Source organism: Rissa tridactyla, chromosome 3 (genome assembly GCF_028500815.1).
Source record: "Rissa tridactyla isolate bRisTri1 chromosome 3, bRisTri1.patW.cur.20221130, whole genome shotgun sequence".
Classification (NCBI taxonomy): domain Eukaryota; kingdom Metazoa; phylum Chordata; class Aves; order Charadriiformes; family Laridae; genus Rissa; species Rissa tridactyla.
In genome coordinates this window covers 104,034,453-104,058,890 of record NC_071468.1, presented here as the reverse complement: position 1 = coordinate 104,058,890, position 24,438 = coordinate 104,034,453, and the positions used below count along the sequence as shown (strand labels likewise).

General features: G+C 39.9%; 1 protein-coding gene across 2 annotated transcripts in view; it reads left to right on the top strand.

Annotated features, from left to right (window-relative positions):
• Positions 1-4,786, top strand: part of MYOM2 (myomesin 2) — a 79,056-nt gene extending 74,270 nt beyond the window's left edge. For both annotated transcript variants that reach the window (XM_054196253.1, XM_054196252.1), the window contains one exon: positions 3,705-4,786. In XM_054196253.1, the coding sequence (XP_054052228.1) occupies positions 3,705-4,046 (342 nt within the window). In that variant the 3' untranslated portion in view covers positions 4,047-4,786. The remainder of the gene's footprint in view (positions 1-3,704) is intronic.
• Positions 4,787-24,438: the final 19,652 nt, after the last annotated feature.

Below are 24,438 nucleotides of genomic sequence, written 5' to 3'. Positions count from 1 at the left end.
AACCAAAACAAAAAAACGAAACCAAAACAAAAATTAGGTCCCATACTCCAGCATGCGAGACATAGACTGTTATGGCTGGTAAGAGTAAAGGACAGCAGAGAACCTACCTGGGCCAAGGGGCTAAACTCTCCCTTCTTCCTGTATGTTGGCAGATAACCCCATTAAAACATATAATAATGGGAGATTGAAAGCCAGTGAATACACATATTTTTTGGACATCAAAAATAACTAAATGCCTATTTGCAAAGTCAAATTTGATAAATCTTCACAAAGTCCCTTCCCAGGTCAGCTTGACTGGTGGAGATGAAATTTCATGATGCTGACTGACTGGTGTTCCTCACTGGGATATTATTCATGGTGGAGCAGGGTCTCATGCAACCCCAGGCCAAACTCTCTGGATACTAAGGTAGAAGACTATTAGTCTGAACTGCTGTTAGTCCTTGCTGGTGTGAGGAAGTACTGGAACTCGGTCTCTCCATCCTGAGGTTGAGTTCCAGACTTCAGACACCCAAGCCTTCAGCCCGAAAGACAAGCTCTTTTCATCCTTCCCACACAGACAGCTAGTTCTTGCCTTTTTCTCCTGAAGCAAATCTTCCTCTGCTGGGTGCCCTGTCCTTCCCTATGAGGAGAAACTAGGTCTTCAGTCTGTGAAGAAAAATTGCTGAAAGAGAACAGAGTAAAAAGAAAAAGAAATCTGCAGTATTGTGCATGGTACAGAGGAGGTACTGAGAAATTATTATCCAGCACTTCTTACAGCTCAAGAACTAGGGAATGCCTAATTACATGGTCATTGCAGGCTTTAAAGAACCAAAAGGAAGTATTTTTTCAAGTGGTTCATAATTAATTTGTCCCTTAGTACCTTAGGCAAAAATAGATTCGTGTCCAAAAAAGAAAATAGGCAGTATCATGAAAGGAACTCCATCAGGGGCCATTACTTACAATGTTCTCAATACAACTTATGCCTATAAACAGTTTAAAAGCTACCAAATTGCAGAAAGCAGGAAGGTATACTGGGAATAGGATCACACTATTCATCCTCTGTATTTTTGTGTACTTTCTTAAGCAGTTGATTTTGACCTCTAAAAGAGATAGGTGCACTTTTATTCCGACTGACTATAGCAGATCAGCTCATGAGCCAATGTGACTCTTACCATCTGCTGGCTATCAAAAGCATGTTGATCAGGCTGTTTACATCTCTAGTATGAAGTGCATCTTCAGAGACTACAGTGGTGTTACTTTGTGTGGAAACTGCCTTTGTTATCACTGCAGTAAGAGGTTGCACACAACTCTTCCAACTTTCTGTGTACTTGGCCATTTTCTGGATACCCAGGAGCAGTCTCTTCAGAAAGATGGGAGAACATGTGGTCCTCGCAGTGGATGCTGAAAGTTACTCAGCTCTGGAGGAGACAGAGATGGCCCATTCCTTCCGCTTGGCCCGTTCCTTCCTTTGTCTCTAATGGGTGTTCATTCGAGGTGCCTTCATTCTTGTGGTAGACAGAGGCACCTCACAGCAAGCAAGCTAGTCTTTTAGGAGGTTAGATGTAAGCCACTCTATGACCGAGGTCTTAAAACAGACTAACTGTAAGGAAACGGCTCAGTGAAGTCACCTCTGAGTGCATGCACAGACTGGCTGCACTTTCCTCATGCAGTCATGACCTAAAAACTACAACCTTAAATTAAGGAAATGCCACACAATGCGTTTCCAGAAGTGAAAGGCTTCAAAAGATACCTAATCACATTAGGATTAAATCATAGAATCATAGCATCATGGAATCATAGAATGGTTTCATTCTAATAATTGAATGTGTGAAGAGGAAAATCTCTGATTCCTGAAATCAGGCAAAACAAGATGGAACACAAGGAAGTGCAACTTTAAAATCACTTTTAAATTAAATATGAACAGGTACCATGCAAGAGTTGTGTAAGTACAAGTGTGAGAAGTAACTATACAAAAAAAAAAAAAGAAAAAAAAGCAGAATGTTTTTCCCATGCTATGGAATGATATAACTACACAAATATATGGACACAAGACAAAGCTTCACTAGTGCTTCTTAAGGGAGTATAAATGATTTTAGGTCACATCTATAATTTAATAAATTAAAACAGGCCCGACTGATCTAAAATGACTGTAGAATAGATCTGTTCCCTGGTAAGTTTTTAATATTAACTTATTAAGACTTGATTAATTTTTATGAATAAATTATTAATTGCTCTTACATGAGGTTACTTTTGAGGGTAATGGTCATGAAATGTTGCCTGAGTTACAGAAAAGACAGTAAGATTTAAACTCATGTTATTAGAGATTAGTTCGATTTACCAAAATTTTATTTTTGTGTTTGCATCATTACTTCTTTAAATATTTTATAGAAAGGCTAGTTGCTATAGGCTATTATTTAACTTTACATCCTACATGATATCACTTCTTTAAAAGTATTCTCACACACTCACACACTTAGCGAGGTACAACCTCGCTAGGTTGTACCCAGAGCATATCCCTGCTGACTTTGGAGGCATGTAATATGCAAGACTGCTTTCATTTGTGAACATACGGTACTTTTGATCCCTTAAAATTTCTTCCTGTTTTATTTTTTCCTCTGAGCTATATCACACCTATTCAGTCACCATCATTCAAGAAAAATATTGCACAAAACCATGCACGTGTGCAGACTTCCTCTGCTCTCTCTGGGTCAGGGTTTGGTGAAACCTGAAGGGGAATATGGAGCGGAATAAGGAAGCATTCTGGTAGAAAACATCAGTTTTGGGTTGTTCATTGTTGGTTTTTTGTCTTTCTTTTTTTTCCCTAACACAATGGTGCATATGTGAAATTCTTAAGGTAACTTTTAATTATCTAGGACAGAATTTTGGGCAGAATGAGTTTCAAGCACAGGACAAAGTAGACGCTAATCAATGCAACTTCTCAAATGATTCTTTTGTTTATTCTGTCATCACTGCACCTAAATACATAAAGTTTACATACATATATATATATATATATGACGGTCAAAATGGAGTTCAGGAATAACTATGTAAAAATTTAGAAGAATGACCATGAAAATTTTATGGCCATCTTCAATCTCAATTCAGTCCTTGGAAAATACCTGAACTGCCAGGATGGCCTACTAGATCATTTCAGCTATTATCTGAATATGCTATACATGTGTGTAACACTTTTACAACATCTATGTATTATTTATGAAATATTTCCATTTTACTAGTCAGCAGCACCTGGAATCAATGTCCAGTGATTCATGTTATGTACTCTATTTTTAAGTGATTTTCTTTTTTTATCATCTCAAGCAATATCCTCAGGAGGCCTTGGTCAGAAAAGATTTGCTCAGTTCTCCTCCCTACTGTGTACAGGGGAACTTCAAGGATGTTTTTAAACCTATCGTTGCCTAAACCTCATGTCAGACTAATGGGTTGTCAGGAGTCTCCTGCAGGCAGGACTGCAATGACAGTCCAACTTACCATCTTCAGACACTGTTACCCTGAGGCTACTGCATCACAGTCAGTGGTAAAATGGTGGAAAGACTGAATCAAAGGAAAAAAATATGTCAGGAACTCTGCTTTTCAGTCCTCAAGAATATGATACCTGTCTTGCTTTAATTAACCAGGAGTAAGAAGTGCCTGAAAACAATACTGAGAATATTCTGGTTAAACAAATCTGACTGATCCTCAAAATTACCTTTTTTTTCCTCCCTCAGACACTGAATCTGACCTGTACTGTATTTGGAAATCCTGACCCCGAAGTGGTTTGGTTCAAGAATGACAAGGTCTTTGAACTTAATGAGCACTATGTGTTTTCTCTGGAACAAGGGAAATATGCCAGTTTAACAATCAAGGGAGTGACCTCAGAGGACTCAGGCAAATATAGCATCCATGTCAAGAACAAGTATGGTGGGGAAACAGTGGATGTCACTGTAAGTGTGTACAGACATGGTGAAAAAATGCCTGAAATTAAGCCTGGCCAGCTTGCTAAACCCAGGCCAATACCACCATCAGAGGAAGTCCTCAAACCTAAGGACAAGGCAAAATCCAGTAAGTAAAGCTTAACACTACATTTCACAAACAAAATAGAATACGTGAGCTGTAGTTGAAGTATTCCCACACGTAACTAATTGGTAATGTCCAAGGGGAAACTGAGCTTTTAGGAGTTTGCTGTAGGGAAATAGCTGTGCTATGGTGCTGTACACATCTGCAACAATCTCATTTTTAATACATGTAGGAGGGTGGGACTTGCAAGTAGCAAAAAGCCAAATGCTTGCCAAACTATGTAACAGCAAGTTGCGTAAACCTACTGTAACCCTCCATTTCCACCCTCCCCAACCTGCTGCAAAAAAACAACCGACCCAACAACCCTCTGAGAACAAATGTCCCATCACTAAAGGTAGTGAACTGCAGTTAGATACATATTCAGAGATAGTTCCTGCTTTGTTCCACACACAGTCCCTTTGTCTTTGAAGCATCTGATCCTGTAAGTCTAGTGGATAGTCTCTATTTAGTAGTAATACTGTTGTTTTATAGTGTGACTTTATCTTTAGTAGACTTTCACAAATGTTCACTGTTTACTCGTCGAAGCATGGGTCACATGGTTGTATTTTGTTTTTCTTGCTTTGTGCTAATAAAACTTTAAAAGTCACCTTTGGTACTCAATGCTCCAAATCACACCTAACTAGTTCTGTTTACTCTCTTTCATTGTTTAATTATTGCTTATTGCACAATTTCACAGCTGGTAGCATGCAGACTATTGACTTTCAATAAAGAATGCAAATTATGGTTAATCACAGTCACTGGGTGGCACTTGTGACATTAATTTTTCTCTTTACAACACAGGTCAAGATGCAAGCTTAAACTGGTACCAAAAGACTTTTATACAATTCGGTCACTTAAAATAATTATGTCTTTGATTCTCCTCTATCCAAAATGAACAATAGAACTCTTCCATGGGTAAAGTGATGTTCTGTTAGGCAAAGATTTCAATAATTTCCTCAGACCAGGACAATATGGTTATAATGACATGTTCAAATAGAATGGGCTTCTGTGGGATTACTCACATATCTGTCATACAATACACGATTGAGTGTTTGCGGGGCTGGCTTTTTCAGATCAGGTTCCCTGTTCAGTAAAAGTCCATTTATCTACCTAGATGAACCTTTATAATCTGCTAAGCAGCTTCCAGAAAAGAGCTCTTCTAGTGGTAAGTAACACTGGTGATACAAACATCCTGGATGCGGCCCTCTGCTCTTGTGACTTCTCCCAGTCTTAGGTTAAATGCGAGGAAAAGGGAGCATTGTGGGAGACAGGGGAGCTTGGATGAGGATTGGCCTGGAGAAATCGCATTCTGCAAAATCTTCACTGGAGAAACCAGATGAAAGTGTTTGGCACAAGTGTCAGGACTGTAACCTGTGTTTGGGGTCATGGCTGAAAGCCAGTGCTGAGTCTCTGACAGTCTCTGAGTTTAAGTGTGGAAAGTATGGAAATAATTGTTCTGGCTTTTTTTTTTTTCCCCCCCTCCCCAGCAGACAAACTGAAAAAACAGAAAAATTATCAGATTCAGAGTAAATTTAATCTCAGGGGTTTTTTCCATTTTTTTTTTCTCATCTAAGTGACATAAACCTTTCATTATTTTGTCTGGCAAATAAATACTTCACTTGATTCAAAAAATGTTGGGTTTTTTTTTTTTTTTTTTTTTGAGACAGATGAAAAGCAGAGGAAATGAGAAGTTAATTTACAAGCTGTCAGATAGAGTAGGTTGAAGCAGTCATCTGGGAGACAGGAGAGCAACATCCCCCTTCCCCCTCCTCTCCTTCCATGGGGATTTGAACCTGTATCTCTGACCACCAAGGGCAGTGCACTAATCCCCAGTCTTCCCTGTATTTGGAAGTGCTGCTCCTATTTATCCTTTTTTGCTTTGTCTGACTCGGTAAACAGACACTGAAAAAGAGAGAAAACCCAGGCGTTCTACCTCTCACATGAGTATGTTAAATGGTAGACCTGAGAGGTTTTCTCTCTTTCTTATACTTTTATCTTAGTTTTCAGTATGAACGAGGGATTGAGGTGTGGTACTGTAAACTATTTAAGAACCTGATGGTTTGAGCAGATGATGACGAGGATGAGGATGGATTCATTGTAGTTTCAAATTCCTCTGGTAAGAAAGACTGCAAACCGCCCTTGCAACTCATTGATATCTGTGAATAGTCGTGATAAAAACCAAGAGGACAGCTCTGGAAAGGAAACAGTCTTTAATCACACTGTATTAAAAGATACTTTGATTTTAAATTAACAGCTTTTTGGAAGATTTGTGTACTTAAAGCCAATGAACAGTGAGTTTATCTTTAAGTACAGTATATACAGCCAGGAATTACATAGAACAGTGATGAAAAATGCTTCTTCTGGGTCAAAAATTCTTGTGGCTGTGGAACCACATTCTGTGTCTGGTCATTGAATGAAGGTGTCTGAGAGGGTTAAGACTCAAGAACATGATACCGTCATGAAATAGTTTAATTAAGAGATTTTAGGACTGAAAACAAAGCAGGGATTTATTCTCCAAATATCTATCAAAATAAGAAAAAATATTTTTATATGAATCTGTCATCACAAATAAAATATCACAAAGTAACTCAAATTTTCTTCTTTTCTATTCTAATTTCTTATTAAAAGCCTTTAAGGCTTTCAAAATCTTACTATGCAGGCTCACAAAACATCAGAGCCAGTCTCTGTAGCATACAAAGTGAGTATCAGCAAGAATTTAATATTATTCTTATCTCCTTCTACAGTACACAGGTTAATTTTAGCTGAGACTATCAAATTATTGCATGTTATGGCAGCTTTTCAGGGGTATCCTTGGGCACAGGAGACAAGGTTAGTCTCATCTTGGTTGTACCTTTAGCTGGCCTTCTTAGTTAAGCAAGCTTCACTTATTTCCTTCCAGGCAAACAGAAATAATTTATTATGACAGTTAATCCTCTGCTGAAGTACAGAAATTATCATTCACAGGAACATTGTATTCAAAAGGCTAAGGACTTCCTATAAACTGTTTCACATTTTTCACTGTACCTTTGATTCTTTTGTACACATTTAAAAATCTTGTTATCAGTGCTAGGAAATGAATCGGGCCAACTCTATTTAAAAGGGACCGTCTTTTCAGAGTGAACGTGCATCTAGTTGCCTGGAGGGGCAATACAATTGGATGGATATTAGGGGGACAAATAGGATGCTCTGGTAATCAAGTCAGATGGAATACATGATGAGGCATATTAGCATTTGCACACACCCTTCACAGACTGGGTGTCAGCATTAGTTTAATTAATAAACATTTTGAAGGGGGAAGAGAAGAAAGTAAGATTTGCTGGAGAAGGTCTGATGCCAAATGAGACAACTCACGCTACGGTCAAGGGAGATTGACTCAGGTATACTGGATGTGAATCTAGACTATTACTTTTACAAATCCGGGGCCCCTTTACAGCGAATTACCTATTTCTGTTACCTTTAAGAAGAAATGCTTCTATTAGAATGATTTTCTGTCACACTGGTGAGTTTTGTATTGCCCGAGTTTCATGTTGCGTTTTTCTCGACAGTCCTAGCGTGAAATGGAGTGTCGTCGACTTGTCGCGGGAGGCAGAGAGGATGTCAGCCAGTTGTGCTGATGGGCCAGAGTCTTGGCTGTGTCTGTCATGTTGGCATTCTGCTACCAGGCTGGCAAGGCTGCCTTTTCTCCAAGCACCTGCTTCCTTTGAATCAGCTTTGATACTTTACTGTTTATTTTCTTGAAAACAAGTTCCATGAAAATTCCTCCTAAGGCCAATTTACAGGTGCTTTTTATGAGGAAAAGATTTTTTTTTTTATGACAGTATTCGCCTCTAGTGTAAATCTTTCCCCAGCCCATAAGGTTCACTTGCATCCCACAGCTCAAAAACTTGTGCACACTTCATTAATCTACTCTTGTGCGGAGACAGAGGTTCAGTGATAACAGCACCCTAAGTGATGTTAATGCACAGATAGTTTTTAAAGGAAACTTTTGAACTATAATAAAGCACTTTATTTGCTGTTTTGCAGAAATAAGCATAAAACCTCTAGATGGCACCAGAAGAACAAGGTAGAAATGAACAGATCTTAAAAAATTCTGCCAGCTATAGCATATCCATCATTTTGATGCAAACACATCACTTAGGGAATGGGAGATTATTAAAAGCATTATACTTATGCCAGTGACAAGGACAGGTCCAGCAAATGACTGTTTCCCGGAAATAGCAGGTGATTTTGCAAGCAATAACGCTGCCTCTTAATCTTTGCATGACGGACATTAAGAGGTTAAGCATGCCTTGTAAAATATTGCAAGACTCATGTTACATCGAGTTTCTCCTTAGGATATGAAAACCACAGCATATTGACTATATTTACGAAGGGAGATTTGAATTCAAGCTCTAAAGGCAAACCTCTCAGACTTGGCAAATTCCATAGGTTTTCAAAACACTTTTTTTAATACCTCAAGGCCCATGCCCTACAGTTTTTGTTCAGTCTTTACAGAGGAATGATTCCATTTGAAATTAACAGGAGGTCTTGGAGCAAAGAGCGCAGGGTCTGGCTCTCCACACTGCCACTGCAAGATTCAGTGATGTCAAGACCTGTAAGAAACTACCAGTAGCCTTCCGTATTAATATTTCATTCCTCATTGGAATGTGCAGTAACTCAGTACCAGCTTTGTCCTTGGGTATTAGCTCAAGGTTTATCAGATTGTTATATTTTAAAAATAGCACACTTGACCTCACATCATCTCCTTTATGAACATTTGAACTTTGTGTGGGTGCATTAAAGGACTGCTAACTTGTAATAAACTTGTCTCATTTTTTAAGTTAATGTAACTTCATTTTCTGTTATTGTTGCTCCTCTGTTACATTAATATTGTACAGCTGAGAGTCTGATAGAAGAAAGAGACTCAGACACCCTACTGCAGTTAGAAGTACTATGGTTAATAGCTGCAGCTAAAGCCTTTCCCATGGTATCCTAAACTATCCAGCAGGGTTGTCCCATGCAGATTTCACCGGGCACCAGTGTCCCCCAAGAGGAAATTTGCCCTCCACCCTGCCGAGGGCCTCTGTGGGAAGCCATTATCCACCCGATGACGTTGGTGCACACAGCATGTAGGAGAGAGGCAGATGGAAAGAACTACAGCTTCTGTAAAAGACAGAGCCAGTGTAGTTCTTTACCATTTTAAATCATGGTGAAAACGATAATCAAAATCTTAGTCTGCTGACTTAGTGACCTCCACTGGACCATTCTGTGCACTAAAAAGTGCACTAAAAGCTAATCCATCAATTGCAAATCACCCCAAAGCCAGCCCTCCTGATTGCAAGATAATATGTGAAAAAGAACCCCACATAGTCGTGTGCCACTTTTGCTGTCTGGGAAAAAATGCCTTCCACATATGAAAATGGCAATCAGCCTCCTGCGTGGTGCTTAATGGGAGGTAAAACACAAGACGACTCCCTGGCTGGGAGTTATGAGGCCACATGCAGATGTCTCCATCTGAGCTAATCACTGAAACTCCCTTCTTACAAAATGGAGAGAAACATGTACTAGTAGGGCACAAGTCATGTCATTCTAAAGCAGGTGTCTCAAATAAATGAGATGAATCATGTCTATTCTTTCCACTGTAAAGGCAGCTTAGTATAACCAGATGTGAGACATCTACATGGCCGATGTTTGAAGTTAAGTGTGATAAATTCTGCACCATGTTTCTCTAATTCGCTCTTTAGTTGAAAAATCTATTTACAGAGACGGTTCATAATAACTGGAATTTTTGCTGTTTTTACAGGCTAGCTTCATCTACTGAGCTCTCTTGTATTTTGAAGTCTTGGCTGCCTTCTCTGATATCCTTGTCATTTTGAAAACTTTTTGCAAGCATTTGATGACTTCCAGCAGCCACTTGGTCCCAACTCATAGCTGACTCTCATGATTTGGCTTTTACCAAAACATTGCGTTAGGACTTCTTTTAAATATGTTAGTCTTCAACCCAGTTATTGATTGGCTGCAATGCTGCTGTTAGTGTGGGACTTTCAGCCTTTGCTCCTGTCAGTGCCATTGCTCTGTGGCAACATCTCAATCAATAGATGACGTAAGCCTCTCATGGTGAATTAGTGCCCTTTTGCTAAGCCCATAAGATATGCCTTGTGCAGTTTCTCTGTGTGCTGGCCAGGCACACCCTCTGGCTGGAGAAACACGATTCTGTGGTTCTCGTATGCCAAACTTCTTCCAGTGTGCCTAAGGCAGCTCAGCGACTGGCCAAAGCTCTGAATCCTTCTGCTCCTGGGCTTGACCCTGTTTGCTTTTGTCTTTTGGTTGTCTCTAACTAGTTTCCAGTTACCTTTCTGTTCAGTTCTGTTACTCTCTAGACTTTGTGGTTTCTTGGTACGACCTGTGTTCAGTCTGCTATCTTTCAATACTGCTTTAATGGCAGAATCTGTATCAGTAAATAAACCAGTGCCAGGCTTGATTACCTAGTCCTTAGGCCAACACCCTGTACACACCACACTAACCTCCTCTAGCATCCACCCCAACTTGTATTGTCATCTGAACTGCCCACTAGAGACAGTACTTACCCAGCCTAACTTCAGTTCGGGAGGTGTTTAGGAGTGTGTGAGCTGACTTGCACCAAAACTTTGCAGGGGTCAGGCTAAACAAACAAAAGTGTTAGCTAATTACGTTCAGTGCTGATGCCTTAGCACTGGTTAATTTACTAGCAGAGGTTGTAACTGAAGTGTCCAAGCACCAGTAGCCGTGTGAAATGCGTATGTGATAGCATCATGACTTAGTGTCCTGTTAGTAAGTAAATAATTGAGCCTACATAGCCTGCTGTTGTCATCACGACTTTCAGCAAGCAAAGCCTATCCTAATGAAAGTGAAATGTTTGGTTCAGCAGCCTGGGTGTCTCTGTACTGTTGGTAGCTGAACCCAGCGTTCCTGGATGTTGACCCTTTCCTGTTCATGATATCTTTTTATCAGCATCCGTCACTGATTGTCTTCTCACCAATTTGGAGGTAACTTGGGGGAAAAAATGGGTTATGATTACCTGGCACATTAGTCCTTGAACTCCTCTGTAACATATACAGCACTTTGCAGGCTTAGACCTTAAACATCCTGATTTTATTCTTGGCTTTTGGTTAGACCTCCAGGTCACGTACAGTAACCACATCTGTGTCAGCTTTTGCTGTTAAAGGTTATGTTCTGACCTTTCAGGAACAGGTTGGGCTCTCGTGAGACCTTTCTCCTTACCTTGGTGCATACTCCCTGCTGCTCCAGTCTTTTTGGCATTTATGCCTGGTCAATGGGCTCCCAGGTTGCCTCAGATGTGTGCCTTTTTTCTCCAAGTGTGACATGTGGACCTGTTTCACTTTGTCATCAGGTCTTAAACCTGCTTTTGTGTTCCCTTTAAACACAATCATGTTTTACATGCACAGCTCTCCTTTTACTGATTTCAGGCAGCTGAATTCCTATAGATCTAACTCTTTTCAGGCTTTCTTATCTGAAGTCAGTCTGTGTCCCATCCTATTGTGACTCCTGAAGTATCCCATCGCAAATCAGAGAATATCTCTTACAGATCTCTCTCTCTCCTGCAAGTCACCTGTACTGTAGTCCATTTAATTAACTATGATTTCCCTTCTCAGAACCTTATCCTTACTTCATAGTACCAAAGACTCAGAAACATAATTTCCATCACTTTGAGAGCTCTGCATGATACTTTCTGATGGGCTCTGGTCAGGCATCATGTCCATCCCATGCCAAAACGTGAACTGACATGGCCGTTCCGTTCTGCAGAGCACAGCTAGTAATTCCTCTTCCATTTGAGCACAGTCCCTTTGGGCCTGACAGGCTTTAATTGAAAATGCCATGGGCCAATGACTTTGCAGTAACTGTGCTCCCAAGTCTCCTCCTGAGGCCTCAGGCTGTAATTACTGATGCTCCACAAGCGTTTCAGGGTTGGCAGCTTGCTTATATTCATCTTTATTCTTTCAGATGATCTTCTGTTTTGGTGTTCTGGTTGTTACATCATGGTGTCTTACCTATTCCTCAGCTTCACAAACATCTGATATGAAAGTGCAAAATGTAGAAAAACTGTCTTCTGCATCTGTACATCTCTAGACATTTCCTTGAAGGCTCTCAGTTCCTGAGGATCTGTTCAGAGGTGTAGAGGAGTTGGTAAGTGCTGACAGTAGAAAGAACATTTGTTCCCAACACTTTCTTTGGAATTATTCTAATTTTATAGCATGAAGCTTTTTTCAACAAAGTCTATAAAAATTATTTGGGACAGCAAAAATCTTGGTGCACAGACATCCCTTTGTGTTTATTCCCTTCAAGCAGGAGTTCTCTGGGGCCAGATAGCTGAAAAAAGGGAATAAAAGGAATAGAAAGATGACATGGTTCAATTTCCAATAAAAAAAACCATGCATGTGTTGGAGGGCTTTGATTCTTATCACATGCTTGACTTGAAGTCACCTACATTGAGCTCACACTTGAACTTTGAAAAATTTTTCAAACATTCCCAAGCCTCAATTGATTTCCTATTTAATTTATTTATTATTTAAAGTGCTTTGTCTTTTCACACATATTCAGTCTTTCCTTGACCGTCTCCTCCTTTGCTGCATCACAAATGATACCCATGATTTATCACAGTGGACCTGTTCCCATGCTTGAACAGGCACCTGAAAATCCAGGATAAGCACAGAGAACTCCATGATCTGCTAGAGGGTGAAGGAAAACAGGATATAACTCAGTTCCCTCACAGAGAGTAGGAAGCAGAGTTGCTGAATTTGAGTGAGGCATTCATGGATTTCTGGAGGCTTGAATGAGGTCATTTATTGTCCCAGGAAAAAATACCAAAAATTAGCAGGAGAACAAAACTACTGCGCTGATATGGACCAAGGACTAACTTAATTTTCTATTTTTCATAGAATATGACCTAATTCTTTGCCTATATTCCATCACCTATGTTATTTAATCCACATAATTCTTGCCCTTCTCCATCCCTCTTTTACAGAAATGGAAAGATAGGGTAGCAGGGGGAGTGAGAGCACTCATGTCCCAGACATCTCTGTGCTATTAACATTCAGGGCAAGCGATTGTGAATAAACAGCTGTCAAATAGAAAATTCACATGCAGAATATTTTCATTTCAAATTCCTAATCACAGAAGTACAGGAAATGAAAACTAAGTCTAAAACAACACTGAGGAAACTCTGATTCTGTTCACATCACATATCCCTGAAATAAGCATTTTATAATAATGTTTCTACCAAGTCTGCAAAATCTAAAACCACTGGTAGCATTCTTAGTCTCTAAACACTCCCAACGTGTTCAGGTATTTTGGACCAACAGATAAACAGACCTCTGCAGTGTTTGCAACTCAAATAGTGCAAAACTGGGTTTGTGCCAAAGAAACTAGAACTGACTAGAAACACAAACAAGCAGAATACCAATTGGTTGGTCTATATTCATTGTCTGAACCAAGAGAAGGGGAAAAAATTAAATCTCTCCTTTCAGTGCTTCATGCAAAACAACCTATGGAGTTATTATAACATGTACACAGGCAATAAATAAGTTTTATGAAAAAAAAATCCATACCCCCCTGCCATTTTTATTGTTGCTAATTCTTTAACTGTGTCTTTCATGCAACTATTGATTTTTTGTTTTCCACTAAATGATCTGATTTTGTTAAGGAGAATAAGATAGAAAACACACATGGAACCACACAAACACAAAAGCGTACAGTATGTACAGTATTTGTGCTAACTGATAATAGTACCTTCACTTATGGTTTGAATGTTGCAATCCTGATCCTACCTGCAAGGCAATAAAGTACACACTAGAAGCCAAGTTTAGTGATCCTAACACTTTTTGAGGTGATTTTAAGTAGCAACATTGTGCAAGAGAAAATTTCTCTTTCACTGGTCTAGTTATGTGAATAAACTTAAACTAAGTTATGTGAATAAATAATGAAGCATTTATTTCTCTTTGAAATCTGCATTCCCACTGACTAAAGATGGTACATATGGAAGCTCACCAGCAACTCTTTTTAAAAAAATCCTGTTTGCAGTTGCTTACATGTTTGACTAACTGTTAAATTTTTTTGCTGAAATTCTTTATGGCAGATCTCTGCCTCAGAATGCTTTTCTTTTAGCATTATTTTATTTTGTGAGGAAAATGGCAATTTCTTTGAAAACATATCAGCTGTTCCTATGACTGAAGTCAGGAAGAATTATGTGAAGTACATTACATATATGCAGATATGTAATATATGCACATATGTGCATATATGTTACATGTAATACAAAGTATATTTGCAAAATGTGTTTATTAACCATTTTATGGAGACTAAAGTCCTCTTTTTTGGGACATGGCCTTGAAATTTCTCTTGAGATTGAATGGAGAGGAGCAGGAAAGAAAATTTCCTCTTGCTGTCCTCTTGAAAACCTGTCTAAATGTGGCCAATTTGGTAAACTGTGGTTTGCACATGAGGAGAGATTTCCTAGAGGTAAAAGTCTCTGATGGTTCTGTGTGCTCAGGTCAAGCTCCAGCCGACAGCATCTTGCCCTTTTCCTGAGATGACTCCTTGGGGATGCCAGAGGCAGTGCCTGGTTTCCTGCTAACTAGGTACTGCAGTTAAGAGCATCTCTCCTTTTCCTCCTGCTTCCCTGCCAGACTCAGGCAGGGTAGTAAGAGGGAGCTGGCTGATGCTGGTGCAGACCAGGCAAGGGGAGGTGGCTGTGGGAAGCCTGGGACCACAGGAAAGCCAGGGAGGAGAGGGGAAGGGGGACCACAGAGATGCTGGGGAGCAGCTGATGGAGCGAGTAAGCAGGACAGCTTCAGAGAGCATCTGGTTGCGGGGACACTGGCCTGGCTGTGAAAACAGACAATAGCAGGGAGAGAGGAGAGTTTTGAAACTACCAGGGGTAGCTTGAGATAGAGGAGAAGGAGACTGCAGTGAAGGGGATGGACAGTCAGACTGAGATGAATACTCTCATATGTGTGTGGAAGAGGCAATGGTGAAACAGAATACAGCTGGATAGGAAGGCACAAATGCACTAAGGACAAAAGCATGGGCTGGATGACATGTACTGCTCTCCAGAGCCTGAGATCATGGATGTCTCTGTGTATCTTAGCTTAATACATTTAATGAAAACTGCTGTTGAATAGCCAAAATTATGATTGGTGGCAGCTTCTAAGGGAGCAGAGAATGGCAGGTAGTGTGGTAGCTGGGCTGAAATTCAGGAGAATCAAAAGACCTAAGCAGTAGGATAGAGCAACAGGAAGAGAGACACTGGTGGGAAACTGAGGGAAAGATGCTGCTGCGACTGGGGAAGACCATGTCAGACCACAAGCCAGAGTGATATGGAAAGGTACCAACTCTGAGATACTAAAGCGAGACTTGGCAACCACACCAAGCAGAGTAAGCAGGGAAGAAAGAGAGAAATTAAACATTCAACCAAGCTTGCAAGCTGAGAAGGAGATTGATAGTGGGTATATTCATGGCTATACGAGGATATTTGCAGTGGGAGTGTCAGAATTTCAGTTTGCTGCAAAGGTTAGGTGGCAGAAGACACTGGCATCAGAAGCAGAGACGTGTGATCAAGCTGCACAAGACGGTTCAAGCTAGTCAGATGAATGTAACAGTTGTGCTTTTAGTTAGAACAGACATATCCCTGCAAAGCTCTGATCTTCTACATGTGAAGAATACCAAGCTCACTGAGGGACTCAGCTACATGAGTCCAAATAAATAAATGAAAGGCTGCGACCAGATCCTTGAGACAAACTTGCAAAATCTCGATCTGAAACTTTCTGGTAGTTAAACCCGTCCCCTTCCCAGGATCTTGGTACAGAACTGGATCTGCTAAGCTTGATACATAGAGTGGTCTGAATATGTTATTCTTGATGAGAAGTGGGAAACTCTCTTCTATCTGAGGGGATGCTGATAGGGAATTCTTTAGTTTGGGGAATTTTTTCTCCTTACCAGCCATCCAAATAATAATAACAACAGAACTACTGACAAAAGAAAGTTTATGTTTGGGCTACACAATCTGATTAAATGTTCTTTTCTGGTCGACTGGCAGTAGGATGGATCTCAACTAGGGCAGAGCAGGAACTGCACAGCTATCAGTATTCTCTCTGCAGTGATTTCATCTGTCAAGCTGCACATAGCTTTCTGCTTTGGTTTTACAAAGCCAAAATCTTTAATAGAAAAAATAATCAGAGATACTGTGGCCTGCCAGTTTCACTGATGTGTCCCTGGTTCTCTGTACCCAGCTCCAGTGACACATTGTGGCCATAACCTTAATGTTTATGACTTTCTTGCTCTTATGGCATGGTACAAAACAACACCCAAGAACCTAGCATATATTTTTCTCACCTGTAGAAGTACTTTGTTTTCAAGGTTTTCTTTTGTTTCCATTATCTTGCCATTGCGGCCATGAGCTATTTTATGAAGAGTTTCAGCAATGAACTTGCAGAAAAAAAATGTGTACATTTTAACTGCCATTTTCTGATTTTTAAGCCCTGCCTTGTTAGATTTCTTTATTTTCCTGAATAATAATAAATGCTTCAATGATGAACTTACACCTAATTTGGAAGACAAATGGAAGCTACTTCATGTATTTCTCATTTTCCTTTTTTAAAAAATTTTATTTTGGTGGCTAATCCCAGATGGGACACGAGTATCACATCCTTTTTTTACAGGGATTTGATTAAGTGCGAAAGCTCTTATACAGTATGAATCACATTTGAGAAGCTTGATAACAACTGCTACAATATTCCTGTTCAACCCAGAATGGCAACATCTTAGCTATAATTTACTGGGAGCACATTTTGTAGTGAAAAGTTTAACAGACCACTGTTTAAACTCTTCCCAGAAAAACAAAATGGTAAGGGCAGGATAGCAGAGAAAAGGTAGTGCACTTCAGGCATAAGAAAGAAATTCATGAAAGAAATATCACGGGCAAGTGAGACTTTCTTGAAAAAAGCTGAAGTCGTGAGATGCAGTAAAATTAGCAAGTGCAAACGTGGGAAGCTCTGACAACAGAACCTGATAAAAATAGATGTTTTGTAGCTTGTCCCACCTGTTAAGATTTAAAGAAGAAACTAAAGGAAAAAAATGAAAGTTGAGCGCTTCTACACAGTGACTGATCCACCATAAAATCTCAGTTTTTCTCTGGGGTATCCTTCCCTAGAGGGATAAGTTCTTCATAGGGGCTACAGCACATACACCTCTAGAAACAAGTAGACGAGTCTGTGTCTTGTATGATGCAGCATTCATGAAAGCATGCGAAAAAAACAATGTGTGAAAATATCACTACTAAAGTCCAGCCCTCATTCTGTCGCTTGAAACATTACTAGCTGATAAACATTCAAAAGCAGGTATTAGGAGGAAATGACCCTCCTTGAGGCTAGCAGAATTCAAATTGGAAGCAAGTAGCTAATTTTCAACAGTAAGAATCAATTAACATATGAGGCATAGCTTTCAACAGCAATTGAGATAGAGGTCTTTCTGAATAGTTACACATTAGTTAAATCACAAGTTATTTAATCATTGCTGGTAACTTAGTTTGTGTCTTTTTTTTCTGTTCAGGCTGGTCGACTATTTTCTTCCTGCCTTAAAAAATATATAAAGCAATTGCACTAGTCCCATACTATCTTGTTATATTAAGTGAAACTTTCATTCTTTCTTTGGCTCATGGACTTAGGAAGAAGGTCTTGAACAAAAGAATAAATGACTCTGTCATCATGAAGGGTGTACAACCCAATAAAAATGAGAAGTTACTGAAAGGGGAAGTTCAACTAGATGTTTCTGTGAGACATCTCCTCCCTTACTGGGGAGGAGAGATGAAGCTTTTCCCAGTTTAAAAGATATATGACGAGATAGAGATGTCTTTGCATTCAGAGACGGGGATCATTAATGATCCTGAGTTGGGTGCAACTCCTTGTATATTATCAGGCTGAAATTTCGAGTCACAAGCTTGTCATATTATTGAAATAAATGGGGTCACACTAAGTGACATGTTCTTCAGCACTGGGAAGGTTTGGCCCCCAAGGACTTTGTTCACTCATGCTAATTCTGCTTATCAATCAACTGTTCGTTCACATTTAATCCTGGCACTAAAAAATTCTTGCAGAAGAATCTTAATTTGTGAGCTCTTTGTGTTCTCTTGCGAGTCAAGAAGTTAAACTAATTTGATATTGCACTCCCTTGATAATGAAAAAGGCTGATGAGAACAAGAGAGAGTTTACAGTAGCGTGTCTCATTAAATCATTTTGCATTTCAGTAGTAGGATGGTTTATCTTTCAAGTGGTGTTTGTGATACAGGACAGATAAAAGAAGCTGTCCAACAATCATACTAAAAATATAAGTGTTCATCATTTTTATTACAATAAAAGTCAAATTTCTACTAAAAATCATGGCTGAATGGTAGAAGTTGTACAAAAAGCCTCAGGTCCATCAATGAAATATAATGTTACCAATGGCTGCAATTTCTGCTGCACCACCTCATAATTTAGGCTCGAAGTCCTAGAGTGGTGTGAGTAGCTCGGTTTTAATTTAAAACATAAGAATACATTTCTAATCTGGTGGTGGTGCAGAAAAGCTTGAGAATACGAACTAGAAAAGGCTAGAAAAATGAGAAGGCAGGAAATAGAAGAATTTACCCTTCAGGGGGGAAAAAAGTCAAGTGCCTTTAGCACTTCCCAGGAGAATCGGGCTTATTTTATCCACTCTAACCACACCATTCACAAGGGTGGCCTCCCCAGGTGCACTCAAAGAAAAGCATCCAGGAGTGTGCTGCTGCCACTGGAACTGGATAGTTCTGCCACTGGAGAACTATCTGCTATGGAGCCTGTTTCCTCGGAGGTAGCATGGGGTGGGGAAACCTTTCCCCAGGCTGCATCAAGTATCCTTGTTATAACCACAGCCTACTCCTCATCAGTTTTTCCTTGTGATCCTTCCCTCATGACACGACAGAAGCAAATCAATTTATTAGACTTAACTGCTACTCCTTGGTTGCTGCTGAACTGTCAGAAGAGAGAGGGATGCTGAAAGCAGCTCTATGCTGGATTATTTTTTCTGATGGGCCACATGAAGTCCCACTGGATGCGAGTTGAGCATCCCCGGGTTATAATTTTATCATAAACCTGAAGGCATTTGGCTGATAGTTAATTATGTATGAACACAGTGAGAGAAATTTTATCTTCACCTGTAATTAAAATGGTGTGAGGTTCAAGATTTATCAGAAAAGAACCCGCTTAATACCAAACCTAAAGCTTTCCTTCATACGGGAGTCCGATTTCCAGGCACAGCAATGTGCTTATCTGTGTTAGAAGCCTTCTTGATCGTATTCACATAATAGTCTACTTACTGCAACATACAGTAATGCAATGTACCATTCTAATGACAGAACTGTTATCTTTAGCCATAAACTCATAAATAAGCTTCCTTATCCGACCAAATGTGCTGTCCTTTTCATTGTTGCAGCTTGTGCTTGTGCTCTAAAGCAAATTTTATATGCTCATTAACATAATTGTCACATAATAGCTCTGCTCCTGACAGAAGAAATACAAGCCCTTATTTTTGATACTTTTTGAATTAAAAAAAAAAATAATTCTAGAAGTACTTTTATAAAAATGAAGATTAGTCTGAACTGAACTCACATAAAGGCAGATCTTCAGTATTTGCTGTTTAGAGGGGAAAACTACGGTCTAGGAGATACTTAGTCCTGGATGTGCTCATTAAAAAGATGCATAAATCAACCATTTTAACTCACATTCACAGGTAAAAAAAAACCCAACTTACCAACATCTAAAATTATCATTTACAACTTCATGAAACAAATGTTCTTTTAGCTTAATGGTGAAGACAAAGATGAGAGAGAGGAGCTGATTTCTTGTCGGAATATGAGTGGAATCACTCTTGTGATGCCAAAGAGATGTGTTAAAGGTTCTGAAGAATGATGAAAAGCAGGTCATGTCCATAGGTGCCTAAATATGGGCTAATGAATATTTGGCCATGTGTAGCCTCTGTGCAGTGCTGTAGCATTCATGAATAAGAGAACGGCAGCATCTTTGCAGAGTGCTTAATCCTAGAAATGTTAATGAGGCAGTATGCAGAAGTCATAACTGTTGCCACTGTCAAGTGGCCGTGAAAATGATTATCTGGTAAGATATCAGAGGCAGAGCTACTATCCCCTAAATTCTCATGGAACTCATCTGATTTACTAACTTCTCGTTGCATCAAGATTTTTCGCTTGTCATGGCAACCTAGGAACAGATAGAGGATGCCATCAGGCAGCAGTCATAATGCAAGCATAAGTTAAATGACTCTAAAGTTAATGATCCAAATTCTTCACTGCAGCCGCGAGGCACGCAGTGTAACTTGGGGGAGGTGCACAGATGCTGTAAATCACTTTGGATGCCATTACCATGACCCTGGGCCAGCTGTGTATCAGACCAGACCGGTGGCATAAGTTACAATATTCTAACTGCTGCTGTGAGTGGTCCTGAACGGCTGTTGTGGCAGCCATGTAATGCCAGTGTCACGCTGAGCCCCTGCCGAGTTTTTTCCCCCTTTTCTTCCCTTTCCTTCTTTACTCTGGCTGCAGGGTTGAAGGTAACATGGGAACTGCTACATTTTTTCTGCCCTGGTAGAAAATTACCGCACCCTGAATAATCTTTCCATTGCTGCTGGCCGTATTAATTCAGTAAAATGCTGTAAGTCATCTTGAACTCAAGGGACAAGCTAAGATAATATATTTTCCCTTGGTTTGCATTTGTTTCTGTTTTACATTCTCTTCTATTGTAGTAGCATGGACACTAATTTTGCTTTAATTGTAAAGCCTAGATCCAAAAAAATGCTTTTAATGGTATCAAAAGGCTAGTCAGCTGGGTTAAAAATGGTAACTGAAAAGCAACGTTATTGACAAAATTATCCATCAGTGTAAGAGCATCCTCTCTACAGTTTTCACAGTGTGATGATATTAGTGCATGTTAAGGCTGCCTGCCTGCTCTGCTGCCTGCTTTTTAGTGATAAGTATTATCTATTATATTGCAGGGGCTTTTGGTCAGAATCTTGTATATTTTGCAGTTTTCTGAATGTATTCCAAGATCTTCAGGTTTTATCATCTGCAGATAATTGTTACAGACAAACTAACAGAAATTAATCCAGCGGAAGAACGGGAAGAAACATCTGCAGCCAGGGACACCAACAAACAGAAGCTCAGAGGTAGCAACTGAATCATGTGAAAGTAGGACAGGCCTAGCAGGGAACAGCCACTGTTCATCTGTGCAATAAAATCCACGCAGTTTAAGCCACAGCTGTAAAATTAATGGGCTTTTTGGTGAGCTGCCACTCCCTGGGGATAACAGTCAGCCTAAATGTCTAGGTTTCTTACATTCTCCTTTTCTTGTACTGGAAACCCAGGCTGCTGAAGTCCTTTTTGCACTGCACTCCGCTCATTTTTTTCCCCGGAATATGCCACGAGGTCTCATAAAGCAGTCACTGCATTAGGAGACAGAAACTCCCAAAGCCTGGGTAAATGTCAGTGCTGTGGAGCAACTTTCACCCCGGAAAGGTCACAGACTGCGGTTCCAGCACACTCCGGGCCAGTCAGCAAGCAACCACTCAAGCATATCAGTTCAGCATAATACCACATTATTACATTTATCGGGCCGGCATTAAATGAGCTGCAGTCCCGTGCTTTGTTTTCCTTGACTTTGAATGAATGAGGCAGCTTCTGTAGGCCATCCTAAAGCTCTTCATTCAAAGATTAGAAAAAGGCCAGGGTGTCTGATGGGGGATTTAGACTGAATGGAAACACCTAACACCAAATCCGTGATTCACAAACCCTCACCCTGCTTCTATCTAATCCTCACCATTTACATTTGCTAAATACCTGCTATAGAACATTAACATTACCCTTTTTTGTTGTTGTTTTCTTTTCTTCTTCTTTGTTTTGAGGGTAGAAGGAAAAAAGTCTAAGAAGTTTCCAAGTTGCGGATCCCAAATGGAAGACTGTGCTGCCAAGTAGCGCTGGGGCACTAACTCAATGCGAAGCCTCTCCTCAGGACTTCCCTTTAGGCTCCCCTGGGTTTGGTATACTGTTTTTTCGTGGGTCTGTCTGTCCTGCATCGATACACCTAAAGGTTAGGTACCACACCGCTTAACATTTTGAATTCTAAATTCTTGTGGGATCTTATATTTTGCTGATTGTGACTGGTTTCTGTGCATATGGGGAATATTTTGGGAGTAAGAAGTTTCTAATCTATTTATCAAATTTGTCAAATTGTCAATTGAATTTGAAAAAGTATGCCGGGAATGGGTGCTTAGTTTTCTTGAATTTACATATATATATATACATGCAAACTTTTTTTAACCAAACAACAGCACTAAGAAGACAGCAGTGATGTATGCTACTAGGTTCTTCATGCTCTTGTTGATTACATATTTCAATATAGTAGAGATTATATATTGATTCCATAACATTTTTAAAATGTTAGCCCAAGTTTTCGCAATCACCATGACCAATTATTTAGAAGACTAGTGATAAATCACTCATGTGATGATTACTCACTGCTAATGACTTCTTTTCCTTGGATGATTATTCTGTCGGCGATTATCGCACAGCCTATAGAAGTTTCTAAAGCTGTGTTTTGCGTGGGTGAGCCAACACGTCATAGAAGGGCTTTGCATGTTCCAACTTTGCCGTTTGCTAGGGCAGGCTTCTGATCTCTGCCTTCACTTTTCTGAACATTATCAGAACATCTAATTTCTATTCCGCTTTAGGGCCATGCTAAGTTACCAATTTAAAACAGTTGCTGTGATGTTGACAGTTTTAATTTGTTCCACTTGATATGCTAGTAGGCCTATTGTCTGTTCAAAGTAGATTTTGTGGTTCTAAAAGAGACAGTTTCTGTATTTTCTCAATGCAATGCAATTTGTGCCCATATTGCAGCTTCAGACATCTCCTTGGGGGCAAGTCTAATTGAAGTTGCTTGATTTCTGTTACCAATCACAGCCTTTTCGAACTGGGTTTCTTTTCATCTCTAGTGCTTTGCTTTAAGCTTCTCCTGTATTAGCAGGCCCACTCAGGTGTAACATTTTCACTGAATCTATCTGCTTGACCACAGCCCTCTGGGTTGCTTTAGTCAGTCCCCCATCTAACATTTAAAAAGCACCTGATGAGCTCTGAGACCATCTGATACTTATGAGAATTTATTTGTCCTTTCTTAAAATGATTGCATGTAAATTAAGCCATAAATCTAGCTCTGACTCCCCTTTCAGCAAGTTGCACCTTAGCTGGGCTCCTGGCAGAGCAGGGCAGGATTCAGAGTGGATGCAAGGACCACAATCTGGATTTCTGTCATTCAGTAGTCATTTAAGGGGTAGTATTTCAACAGTTCCTAAGGAAGACACTTTACTGGATCACCGTGCAGAACTGTACGTGCATTTTTTCTTGGGAAGAGAACGATTTGTTGTCAATTTTGACAGTATGCAGTGGGTTATGAAGAGGTAAACATAAGTTTGGATGCACTTTCATTGGAATTAATAGTTTGTAAAAGAGAGGGTGAGGGTGGAAAAATACAGAGATGTAACAAGCGCTGCTTTAGATTTTGGGAGAAGCATGTAATGTATCGAGGGTTCTACTTACATCTTTGATTTCACCAAGATGGCAAGTGCTTGACATTTGTGGATCTATTCTATATGAAAGCCATAACCAAAGCTCTGTTAAGTGTAATTATCTCATCATTAATCGTCTCATAATCTGCGAGGTTTTCTGGACCTTAGTGTAACTTGTGTTTTTAATATCTTTGGTTTGTGATGAATTTGTGTTAGACTTGCATTGTAAGGCTATATGAAAATGCCTTTTTTTCTTTCTTTCCAAGTAAATAGCTAATCATGCAAAGCTTTTTTCTCAGCAATTGATAAGCTGTTTTTTTTTCCATTTGGCTTTCTATCTACACACAAGGCTTATCCTCCCTCCATATCCTCTTTCAACACTTTATTTATTTATGTTTTTTATTTTAGAAACAAATGTTTGAAGTTTGTGCCTTTTACTGAATAGCTGTCAGGAAGAAAGGCCATTGTGGGATGTGTGTATCAGTATCTTCAACTCCCCTCAGCACGAGCAGTCTTTGCAGCTGGGGGAACCACTGCCCCTGGCTTCCCTTTCTCCCCCCTCAATGGCAGCTTTTTCCCATTGGAAAGGCACTTAATGAAGAAGGCAGGCAGGGGATTTGAGTCACACAGAGGGAGGGGGAGGATGGAGCCTATGACAGGAGATGGTCAGGGTGGTTGGCAGGGGAGTTGTTTCTTGCGGTCTCAGCATGGTGGTATGTTCTAGCTGCAAAATACTACTGTGGCAAAACAACACTTGCTTCTTACTCTGGACTTTTGGTCCAGTAGATGGAA